Here is a 12,104-nt window from a genome sequence, read left to right as displayed (position 1 = left end):
GAAGAAGAAGAAATGACAAAACAAAAAAAAAAGATAAAAGTATGAACAATAAAATGGCAATATAAACATATCTATCAACAGTTGACTCTAAAAAACAGAATAAATGAACAGGCAGTTTCATTTATACAGAGAACATTTGGATAGTTGCCAGATGGGAGGGGGCTGGAAGATAGGTGATAAAGGTGAAGGGATTAAGAAGTATAAATTAGTTACAGAACAGTCAAGGGGATATAAAGTACAGCATAGGGAATATAGTCAATCATATTGTAATAACTATGTATGGTGTCAGATGGGTATGGGCTTTATCAAGATGATCACTTAGTAAGTTATATGATACCTGGGGTATACACCTGAAACTAATACAATATTGTATGTCAACTGTAATTGAAAAATAAAATATAAAAAAAGAAAAAAATGAAAAGAAAAGCCACAGACCAAGAAAATATTTGCAAGTCATAAATCTTATAAAGGACTTGTATTCAGAATATATAAAGAACTTTTACAACTTCATAAAACAAATACCCCAATAAATATACAAATGGACCACATATTGAGTAGGCATGTTACTAAAGAAGATATATGAATGCTAATGAACATATAAAAAGATTAGAGAACTATAAATTAAAACCACTAAAAGTATCAGTATATACCAACTAGAATGAATATTTTTCAAAAAGATTGTTTGATACCAAGAGTGGACAACAATGGGCAGAAATTGGAAATCTCATACATTGCTAGTGGATATGTTAAAAAGTTATAGTCATTTTGAAAAGGATTCTGTAAATTTCTTAACAATTTAAAATATATTTGTCATATAACCTAGAGTACCACTTCTGGGTATCTATATTACCTAGAAAAATTAGCAAAATTTGCTGTAGTATACACTTACAATTGCTGAATTTTATGGTATACAACTTTTATAACAATGGTGTATGTTAAAAAATAAAATACATTCTAATAACCAAGATTTTAGTGGAAGACAGATCTATGTATAATATTATCCCATATATATTTAATATACTACATGTATTCAAGTATGTGCTAGTTAGGAGTGCAAAATTTCTGTATGTATACGAAAAACATGTTAGCCTCTGAGAAAGAACTGAAAGTCTTGTACAGGAAAGAATTACTTTCAATATATACCTTCTGACACACTTGTTCAAAAATACTCTATTAAAATAATATATTAAATCATGTATATTATTACTTTTTAAATAAAAACATCTTAGTAAATGATTAAACACAAACAAACAAATAAACAACCATGATCATGTTATCAGGACTCAGGCCAATGAACCTGCTCTTGAAGATCTACACTTACCTGAGTGAGACTATAAGCATTTATGAGTAGCTGTACTAATATAATCAAAGTGAATTTCATCTCAAAATCATGGTGTTAATTCCTATTGGTTTCAGAGAGATGAGTGCAAATTGTGGGAATTTTGGGCAACAAGAGATTTTTTGACTAGAAGTACTTTAAGCATCCTAGTGCACTACATTCTGCAATTCTGCACTAGCCACAAAATAAAACACAATTCCTCACCTCCAAACACAAACAAAATGCTAACAAAATTGAATATTTGAGGATTAAGTGAGGGGGAGAATGAGAAAAAACAAGCAAAAATAGGGTAGTCTAGCTGACAGCAGGCACATAATAAATGTTTTCAGAAAAGGTACCAATAGCAAAAATATAAATACATATTATATAATAATATGTAATCAATACATATAAACAAACAATTTAAAAATACTTTTTCTGCTCTCCATGCCTTTAAAAAAGTCTTTATATACTTGCTCAAACTTATTTCTATTAATCATATAGTGTTTACTGAAAAGTGATTTTCAGTTATACCTTTTAATTTCAAGAACCTCTTACACAGATTTGATTTTCAATTGACTGCACATTATGAAGATATGGCTTATTTAATTAAGAATATTTGTTTTAATCTTAAATAAGCAATGAGAGAAATTAAAATACACTGTCAATATTTAATTATCAAGTTCAAGAGCTATTTTGTAACAATGTCTTAAGAAGGTAAAATTCAAGATTTATGATTGTTTTTGCTATCATATTATTTTCCTTTTTTTTAATATAGAAACATAATACTTTGTATGGTGTTGCTCACAAATGCTTAGTATAGTGTGTCCCTTTTCCCATCAGGAGGCAACAGTGTGAGTACTTCTTTGGAGGGGGAACACCTGCAGAGAGGGCCAAATAAATCATAAAGGGTGCTTCTTTCAGCTTGTGTGACTTCATTTGCATTTCAAGCTGACAGAGCTTTCATGCTGTTTTTACTGTTTTGAATAATAGGCAATCACATATGTTTGCTACATGTGCGTTCTTCACGCGTGAGTTCCTCATAGTACTGCTCCTTCTGACCCATCCCTGCTGTAGCTTTGGTGCTAATTTAGACTCAACAGAAATTTAATGAGCACCTATTGTGGGACATCTGACACTAAAAACACGACCATCAGGTTAGGTAGCACTATCCCAATATAACAGATGAGACATCTGGTTAAGTGGAAAACCAAGTCTTAGCCTGAGCACTTTCATTTATACTGTTCTCAATTATCATCTCTGTCTATGGCTCTCTTTTCCTTTCTGTCCCTCATTTCATAGATAATCAAGAGCACATAGTAGAGACATGTTTAGTCCCATCCCTTCCCCTCAGAGAAGGTAGAAGGGGAAAAACACCCAGAGTCCAGAACTCTTATCACACTCCTCATTGCTCCCATTCCCACACATCACCCAGAATGTGCAGCCCAGAACTTTAGCCCTAACTCTGTTCCATAGCTCTCTTCTCAGGTCTTGGAGGGCACTATGTGTAATAATTATTGCTGGAGCAGTCCCTGTAATAGTGGAGGAAGTGTTGTGAGCAACCCTGTTCACAACTCTGGAAGAGTTTTCTACAGTGACATAGCTCCCAATGATCTTTATGGGGATTACTAAGACAATGCTGGGGCTTGGAGGGGCTTGAACCATCTTTCACATGCTTGCCTGGAATCCTGAGCACAAAACAGAGCATTAATTCTGTTGGAAAAATCAGGTTTTTAAAAATTAAGTCAATGGGAAAAAACCAGTTTGAGGTTTCTACAACTGATACATTAACAAACATTTGAACTATAACCCACTCATACTTGGGTATTCAGTGTTTAACCTCCAAGTTCATAACAATATAAATTTGCGAGATTGAAAGCACTATTTTTGTTGGGTTTCATATAAAATAGGGAAAGACATATTCTCAAAATTAAGAAAAACACAGCTTCCTGGATTCATGTTTTTCTCTTATCCATGTACCTTGATTTTTTAAAGTATGATTTCATTCGACTGCAGAGAAACTTCCATTTTTGCAATGTTACTATGAAGGTCCTACTATTTTACCTACACATTTGACTGCTGAGCCAGATTTATCTTACCTCCTCGATGGATAATCAAGGAAGTCTCGCTTCCGATGGGACAGTCCTTCAGTATATCCACCACTTCTGTATGGCTCAGGTTCTGCACATTCTGCTGGTTGACCTCCACGATGAGGTCGCCTTCACACAGGCCAGGGCATCCTTGAATGTCAAGTATTTGTTTCACCCGCTGTCCTGTAGGACTGTCAGCAATAGTGAAGCCAAAGCCCTGGGCACCTTTCACAATGGTTAAGGTCATAAGTTCAGCTTGGGTGGCCCCTGACGAAGCCATAGACACATTGTCGTCGTGGACAGGTGGTGGATATGTGCCATCTAGCTGACCGTCTGCTGGCATTGAGTGCAAAGAATGGGGTGGCCGATCTGTTATATCTGGAGCTGACTGTGAGGTCCGAGAAATGTATTCCAAATATGTTTCATAGTTATGTCTTCCATTTACCATCACTGGAGGTGGTCTCTCCATTATTGCAAGGGGTGGAACCATGCTGTTAGCAGGATCTTCAGGATCAAAGGGCAAAGGGTAGCCACGACATAACACCAGGCTGACACTCTGACCAATAGGAACAGACTGGAAAAGTTTGACCACATCTGCGTGAGTATGTCCAAGGACACAAACTTCATTAATATAGACAATGACATCACCTGCAAGGAAAAAAGAAAGAGATTGACAATGTGAGGTAAGTTCAATTAATGTTGATGCAAGGAAATGGAATTATTTATGAGACTAGTGAAGTGGTGCTGTTTCTCAGTAAGCAGTGAGGAAATCAATTAGAGTAATATTTAAATTTACTATAGGTGATTCAAGGTTACAACAGGTTGGCCAACAAATACACTGATCAAATACTGAAAGAAACTGCTATATGGTTATCTTTGAAGTTCAGAAACAACTTCATATTCAGAAATAAATGGTCAGAAATAAAAGTTTAGAAGAATTTGTACCTTGAAGAAGCCTCATGTTATGTTTCATCTTCATTTCCATCTTCAGTGCATTTCAGTTAATAAAATTTTCAAACCTTTGAGATGTGGTGATCAAAAGTTTTGGATAAAAACTTTGGAGCTCCAGTACATGGTTTTATTTTTGATATCACTTGTCTGAGTCAATTGCCTTTTTTCTTTCTTTATAGAAGAGGAAAATATTTTGCCCATTTGTGTGTGTGTGTGTGTGTGTGTGTGCGTGCGCGCGTGTGTGTGGCGTGTGTATGTACATATATATATATATATATATATATATATATATATAAAATTTATCAGGATCACTCTGAAGTGGGTAATGTAAATGGCTAGGGATTTTATTCTAAGATATCCTTGCCCATCAAAATTGCAAACTCCAAAAATAGAAAAACAGAGTTGAACTATCAGAGTTAAATAATTTTCTGGCCTTTCTTAGGTGTTTGTTATTATTTCTCTACTAAGTGCACTAAAAAATATAATTCTATGAATAAAACATTCCTGACTAAAATGTCCTCAACAGTATAGACTTGGCTAACACTCACTCTTTCCAAATGCTAGAGAATTGCTTAAAAAACCTAAAGATAAGGAGACGGAAAGATCAAAGAAACATTTTCAGGGTTAGGTCTGATTGTAGAAAACATCACAGACTACGTGATTGATCGCAGGCAACTTCACTCTTTACTTATGTCTATCAGAAGCGGGGCTGGTGTAATGGCTGGGACACTGCACTGGGACTCAAGACTGAATTGCCAGGGACAACCTCTCCTCTGAGTCCTCATGAGACTGGGGAAGCGGGGGAATCTTTGGAACCATCTTCCACTGGTTCTGGTCATCCCAGAGAAGAAACTGATCCAGACAATTTATTTCCCTTCTTGTGCTGCCTCTTCTATTTTTAAAGTCATTTATTTTATACATTAAAAAGTAGAAAGAACAATAAATACCTGTGCATGACCTCCCTACCATCTAGCTTAATGATTAGAACATCGCTCATTTAGTTGAAGAGCCCTGAGTAGCAGCCCTCTCCCGTTTGCATTCCCTTCCTGCCCTTTCCAAAGGTAACCATTGACCTGCATTTGAGGCTTGTTATTCACTTGTACTTTATATTTTTATAACACATCTAGGTACCCATAAATAATACCCCTAAGCAATATTTAATCCCTGAATAAAATATTCTTAAAATGTTTTTGCATATTTTAAATATATATATTAATCTTCTGTAATTTCCCTCAAAATATATTTGTGATATTTATCTGTTTTGATACCTATACCTCAAATTCATTTATTTTCATTGCAATGTAGTATCTATTGGATGACTATGTAACTACTAATATTTATCCATTCTTTTGTTAATAGACACTAGAGCTCTTATGAATTTTTGGTTAAACATAACTCTTTCCATGGCCTTTGTGCACATATGGAGAGTTCTTCTGAGGTATGAATTTTGGCATAGAACTGCTGGGCATAAGCCACATGCACCTTCACCTTTTTTAGATAATGGCCAATGGCTGACAAAATAGGTCAATTCAACTTACACTCCCACTGGTAACATCAGAATTTTAACTTCTTTCTATCTGACACAGCACTTGGCATTCTCAGACTTTAACTTTTGCTAATCTAATGGGTGTGATCATGGTTTTAACTTTCATCTTCCAGATTGCTAGTGAGGGTGAGCAGCTTTTTATAAGTGTTTTGGTCATTTGGGTTTTGTTTGCAGTCCATCTCATTTCCTTTCTTTTTTTTTTTTTTTAACACAGTGTCTATTTTTCTTCCCCCCTCCATTCTTGATCTGGCATTTTCTGTAGGTGTGGAAAGTTGCATGGCGTGGCAGACATTACAGGGATTAGGGAGACAAACAACTTTGGTCTGATTTCCAGCTCCAACATTTACTAGCTGTGTACCTTTCAAAACTAACTTAAATCCTCTGTGACTCAGATTCTTCAGAAGTAATGAGGAACAATAATAACAACAGCAACTTATTGATTTAAGGTAAATAACAAATGAGATCATGTAGGTGAAAGGGGTTGTAAACTATAAACTGTTATGCAAAGGGTGATTGCTATTTCAGTTACTATTATCTGCCCTTTGTTAAATCCTTCTATAAAATCAAGAGAGTCCCACCAAGATCTTCCCATCACAGTCACGGTCAAAGATGAGTGTCAGTTTATGACTGGACAAGTGAAGGGCAGGAAGGTAATAAATGCTATGTTCCTCTAAGGTTCTCCCTAACTTTAATCACTGTTAACAAATGCTCCAACCCCCAAACATGCTTTATCCTTTCCTTTGCTATGCCAGAAATTCATAGGGAAAAAAGAATTAAGGATAATGCTCAAAGCTCTCAAGTTACCTTGCGAGGTCTAAAGAGTAGTTATTTGAATTATAGTGATTAATGTTATCTATTTTTGAGTTTTAATGTGATCTTGCTATTTAGAAACAGAATGAGAACTACTTATGGTTCTTAGTAAGACTGCCTTTTATAATTTATGGATATTTTCCACTTGGAGCAATTTTTCAAGTCATCAAGCAAACGAATGATGAAGGACCCTACAACAGTATCTTGTGGAGCTACGCAGATTTCTGACTGTAAAAGATGAGGGGCCAGTTATCACTGTTAAAACTGTCTAACAACTTGACAGTATTCAACTGCTCACTTTGAAAAAATAGAGAGATGCACCCTGGCTGGTGTGGCTCAGTTGGTCAGAGCATTGGCTCATAACCCAAAGGTTTCAGGTTCAGATCCCGGTCAGGGTGCATGCCTAGGGTTTGGGTTCGTTCCTGGGTCTGGTTGCATGCAGAAGGCAGCCAATCAATGCTTCTCTCATGCATCGGTGTTTCTCTTCCTTTCTCTCTCCTTCCCCCTCTGTCCAAAAACAATGAAAAAAGTGTCCTCCAAGGAGGATAAATTATGTATCTATCTATCTATATCTATATCTATATCTATCTATATCTAATCTATCTATATCTGCCTAGACATGCATCATGCCAAAATTGTTGTAAGCGGAGATGTAAGCAAACATTTGCTTGTTCAGATAGAACTGACTGGAGAGGATATTTATAGACTGTGCTGTATGAATGTCATTTACATGTTGTGAAATAAGAATATGAGCCACCTGGTGTATGTCATTTGATGGCGCCATGCCAAGTCCTGGGACAGACTGGGCCTAAGAGCACAAAAAGAAACCTCATTAGGAAAATTGGCCCTAGCCCCAACCCTGCTGGCCTACTTAAGAGGAAGAAGTGGAAAAGAGTCATTTGATCTTTCTATCTCTCAATTTATTCTTTTATAAAATGGGAATTAAAATATCTCTGCTATTTTCTCTTTCACAGGACTACTGTGAGAATGAGAAGATGCTTGTGAAAACTTGTAATTTTACCAAAGAAGACTCTCCATTAAAATAAGATGATGCATTTCTTTCGAAAGCCAAGCACGCATTTTCATGGCCACATTGAAATGTAACCTGCAAGGTTACCCTGTTTCCTGTATGGCCATTTCCTTTAGGCCATTTTGAACCCAGCTGGTTCTAGGGCTGCTCACCTTGAGCCTGTTGGTTAAATTTGGTGTGATTGATGAGCCTGGCCTCTCCACAGCGCTGGTCTCACGACGTCCTGATTCCCAGTTATGGGAAGGAGCAACCGAAGGAGAGAGAAGCTGATAGAGCAGGGGGGTTTAATCTGCTAGACTCTACGGGAAAATGTCCTAAGATAATCTGTTTCTTTCTTAGTCATGAGAATTAGAATTTAATGTTGGATGCTGCTTGGGTACTTCATCATTTTGGATAAAATAGGGCCCTCTTACAGCACTGCTAAAAATGGGCTCATTTTTATACTTCTTTTCTCTGCTCCCACAACTCTGAGTCTCTGTGGCCTGCAGTCTTCCCTTCCGCCTCTCCCTCACCACTTGCCATCCACCTTGCTTAACCACCAACTTGGACCAGACAAGAATAATTTTCTTCACACTTCATTTTCATCTTAGAGTCTCCTCTGTTAAGTTCAAACTACTCGCTCTTTAGACCTACTGTTTGACACTCTTTGCCGAAAGTCTTTCCAACTTATTTTTGTCTTGACCGCCCAGTAAGTTACCATTCTGGTAAAGATGGCATCTTTTACTGCTCACAGTTTACAACTTCCTATTCTGCTATGCCTTCACCAAGTACACTTCTTTACTATGTGTACTTCTTCCCAAGTAGATCATTTCTTTCCTTACCTCTTCAAAGACATCTTCAGTTATTCTTCCTCAGTCTGCTTTCTCATGTGTGTGACTACAGATTTCTCTCAGACTTTATTCCTTTGTGGAAGTTTTCTATCTGTTCCAGGTTTTCTCCACAAAAATACACAGAGTATCATTACTATGTTGAAAAGTCTTTAGGTATGTGGGATAAATTCTCATAGAATAAAGGATAGAGAGATTTAGTCAGGGGAAAACTGGAACAGATTTCATACCTCAATTTACTGCCTTTAGTGTTTCTAACTTCTGTTTGTGCCAAGTCATACAGATTTTTGTTAAGAGAAACAAAATTCTCACTGACAGTTTCCATCTTAGCAATTACTTGTACTCTTCATTGAAAAATTACTATTTTTTAATTTCCTCTCCAGCTAATAAGATTTGATAGACCTTTATATTCTGAAGTTTGTATTAGTTTGTGTTTTCATAATATATATAATTTTATTACAGTAGGCTATTTTATTATAATATTGAATATTCATTTTCACTAATTTCTACAACCCCCACAAACATAATACAATTTGACATTTACTTTTGGGGGTGTGCTATGCATCATTTCAGTTACATTGAAAATAACTGCTCTTGATGAAATTTCTTTTCCAATGTGAAGGATTGTAGTATGTCAGATAGACAAACAGAATTGAAGCTGGGTCTCTTTGGGTTGCCCTCTGAGCAGGTCATGTTTCCTCATCTGTAAGAAGGAGATAACAATATTTGTTCTACCTACCTCAGAGGAAAGAGATGTCTGCGAAATGTTCTGTAAAAGGTATACTACTACAGTAATGCTACATACAGAAATGCACATACGAAAATTTTAACCAATGACTGACAATGATTGGAAAGTAAATATTTCCTGAGGATGAGAAAGAATAAATAATTGCAATTTCAAATATTTGAAAAGAAATGACTGAACTTTATTAAACTGTTTGGTAGTTTGATTGCAGAAATTTGGGAGGACAGTTATGTTTATCCTTGTAACCAAATACACTGTTTCCCAACAAGAAAGACTAGTGCCTTATGAAAGGATCCTTGAATTCTCCATTCCTTTCTGGAATAGATATAAAATGTGGTCTGGATGGAGGAGTCAGTAAGACAAAAGAACTGTGTGGCAGCAGCAGTGGGGTGGAGGAGAGAACTTAGAACATCCAAACATGAGGGTCTTGGCCTATCCTCCACTGTTTCACATAGTGGGGAAGGGCCAGAGATAAGTACCTGAGGGAGTAAGTGGCCCCTTGTCTTATTTTCTCAGGTTCCCTGATGAATCTATTACAGGGTTCTACGTCTCTCATTGTCTCAAAGTTTTTCTTTATACCTAAATATAATTTCTTTTGTTAAAAATCAAGACTGTTTCCTTGATTTCTTTTCTTATAAAGGCAGAAGCATTATTATTTGGAATAACCTAAAGTGTTTTCTAAAATTCCCAAAAGATCTCTTTAGAGCAAAAGTTATAAAAAGAATAATCCATTGGGCCTGGCTGGATAGCTCAGTTGGTTAGAACATTGTTCCGATGTGCTAAGGTTGTGGGTTCAATCTTCACATGTAACGTACAAGAAACACATATGAGAAGCAAGCACTGAATGCCTAAATAAATGAAACAACAAATCATAAATAAAAAACTTAAACTGCACTTAGAAAAAAAGAGCCATCAGTTGAAAGAGATTCCACTTTGGAGGTTCTGGATCTTACTGTGTTTCTACTGACCTTAAATATCTGTCTTGCAGATGGCATTATTGCAGACATCCACCAAATTATGCAGAAAAGCAAAATCAAATATTTAGGTTATGAAAGGTGTCAGAGACAAGACAAAATGCCTTCATCAGAAGGATTTTAGTTTATTAATTCCTATGTGTTACATTATAAATGACATTGAGAATGAAAATGAGCTATAGTACTAAAATAAGTTTCAAATATTTTAACCTTTTTTCCCCCTACAATATGAGACAAACTGTGGCATAATGGAGAGAGCACTGATTTGGTGTCAGGAGGTTTATGTGCTTATGCAAAGTACGCTGATAATTAGTGCTGTCAACACATCTCTGGGTCTTATCCCTCAGTTATTCATTAATTTATTCATTCAAGACCTATTACACTCAACTACTACTGTGAGTCAGACACCATGTTATAAAAACAGAGGCCAAACCAGATGACCTAAGTGGGGGTGTCCAACCTGTGCCCCATGGGCTGCGTGCAGTCCGGGACGGCTATGAATGTAGCCCAACACAAAATCATACATTTACTTAAACATTATGAGATTTTTTTGTGATACCTGTTGCAATGTATTTAATGTGTGGCCCGAGACAACTCTAATTCTTCCAGTGTGGCACAGAGACGCCAAAAGGTTGGACACCTCTGAAAGTTTTCTCTTTACTCTGACATTCTAAGGCAAAGGCTTGTGGATTCTACCTCTTGGACATCTCTTCACTTGGTTCCTCTCTCTCCAAACTTCCACCACCTGAGGACAGGTGCTTCCTACTTCCACCATCTGAGGACAGGTGCATCTACTGTACACACTCTGCAACAGTCCTGTAGCTTGTCTTCTTGATGTCTTAGCAGAAAAGACTAGGGGAGGAGGAGAAGGGAGCCTAGCATATGGCATAAATCAATGATCCCATGGGACTATGGGGTTCCCCAGTCTCCCTCGATTTTGACCTCTAGGAGTACATGGGATTGCTAATAAATCTCCCCTTCTGGTCAGAGCTGGCTGAGGAACCGGGGACACATCAAGGGCTCCAGTGCGAGTGGCTGTGAAGAGCAGGGCACTTCCTTACATCCTCCTCCCTGTCACTTCATCTTCCATACCATACTCGTTTATGTTCCCTCTACTTAACGTTCTTCAGTGCCTGCTCATAGAGAGGGAATTGAGACAAAATTCTCTAGCACAGCACACAAGGCTCTCAGTCCACATTTTCAGCAGCTCCTGCATCTCCCCAACCTACTCTGCTTCAGTGGGTCTAAGCCCTGGGCTGTGCCCTTACACACACTCTGTTCTTTCCAGTCTCCTGCTTCTCCTCTTCTTTTGTCCCCACTTAACAGACCAAAGCCCCCGTTAAAGTCACCTTCTGAGGCCAGCTTCACATTTTTGACCATCTTTCTGACCACCTCCCATTGTTAAGTGTGTTACTGTTCCTGACGGCCTTAATATTTCAGCCCATTCAACCACATGAACAGCATGGGGAATTTCTCTGCACACAGTGACTACCATTTTAATGTATGGAATATCTATCTGGCATTTACAAACTCTGTATCGGTAATCCTTACAAAATCCATATGAGATAGGCATTGGTATTTGCACTTCATACATGCGGAAACTGAATCAAGAGAAGTTAAATAACTTCTTGAGAGTCACACTGATGATTAGGTGAGATTTAGGAACTGAACTCAAGACTTCAACATGAATGCTAAAAATTTCAAACACTCCAGAACTTATTTTGATTTGGGGACTCTTTCGTGTCCTTCAAATCATATGAGTCAGAAGACTGGGTAAAATGTCTTTAATTCCTGAATATGAATATTGGAGATG

The 12,104-nt window shown here is 37.1% G+C and overlaps 1 protein-coding gene across 1 annotated transcript in view; it reads right to left on the bottom strand.

Annotated features, from left to right (window-relative positions):
• MAGI2 (membrane associated guanylate kinase, WW and PDZ domain containing 2) overlaps positions 1 to 12,104 on the bottom strand; it is a 1,404,484-nt gene that overhangs the window by 234,038 nt on the left and 1,158,342 nt on the right. Inside the window, exon 10 of the mRNA XM_054563833.1 lies at positions 3,418 to 4,056. Within this exon, the coding sequence (XP_054419808.1) occupies positions 3,418 to 4,056 (639 nt within the window). The remainder of the gene's footprint in view (positions 1 to 3,417; positions 4,057 to 12,104) is intronic.

Source organism: Pteronotus mesoamericanus, unplaced genomic scaffold (assembly GCF_021234165.1).
Source record: "Pteronotus mesoamericanus isolate MK-2021 breed Mesoamerican mustached bat unplaced genomic scaffold, CSHL_Meso_final scaffold_85, whole genome shotgun sequence".
Lineage (NCBI taxonomy): Eukaryota > Metazoa > Chordata > Mammalia > Chiroptera > Mormoopidae > Pteronotus > Pteronotus mesoamericanus.
Note: the sequence above shows the minus strand (reverse complement) of the source record. Positions and strands in the feature narration are given on the sequence as shown.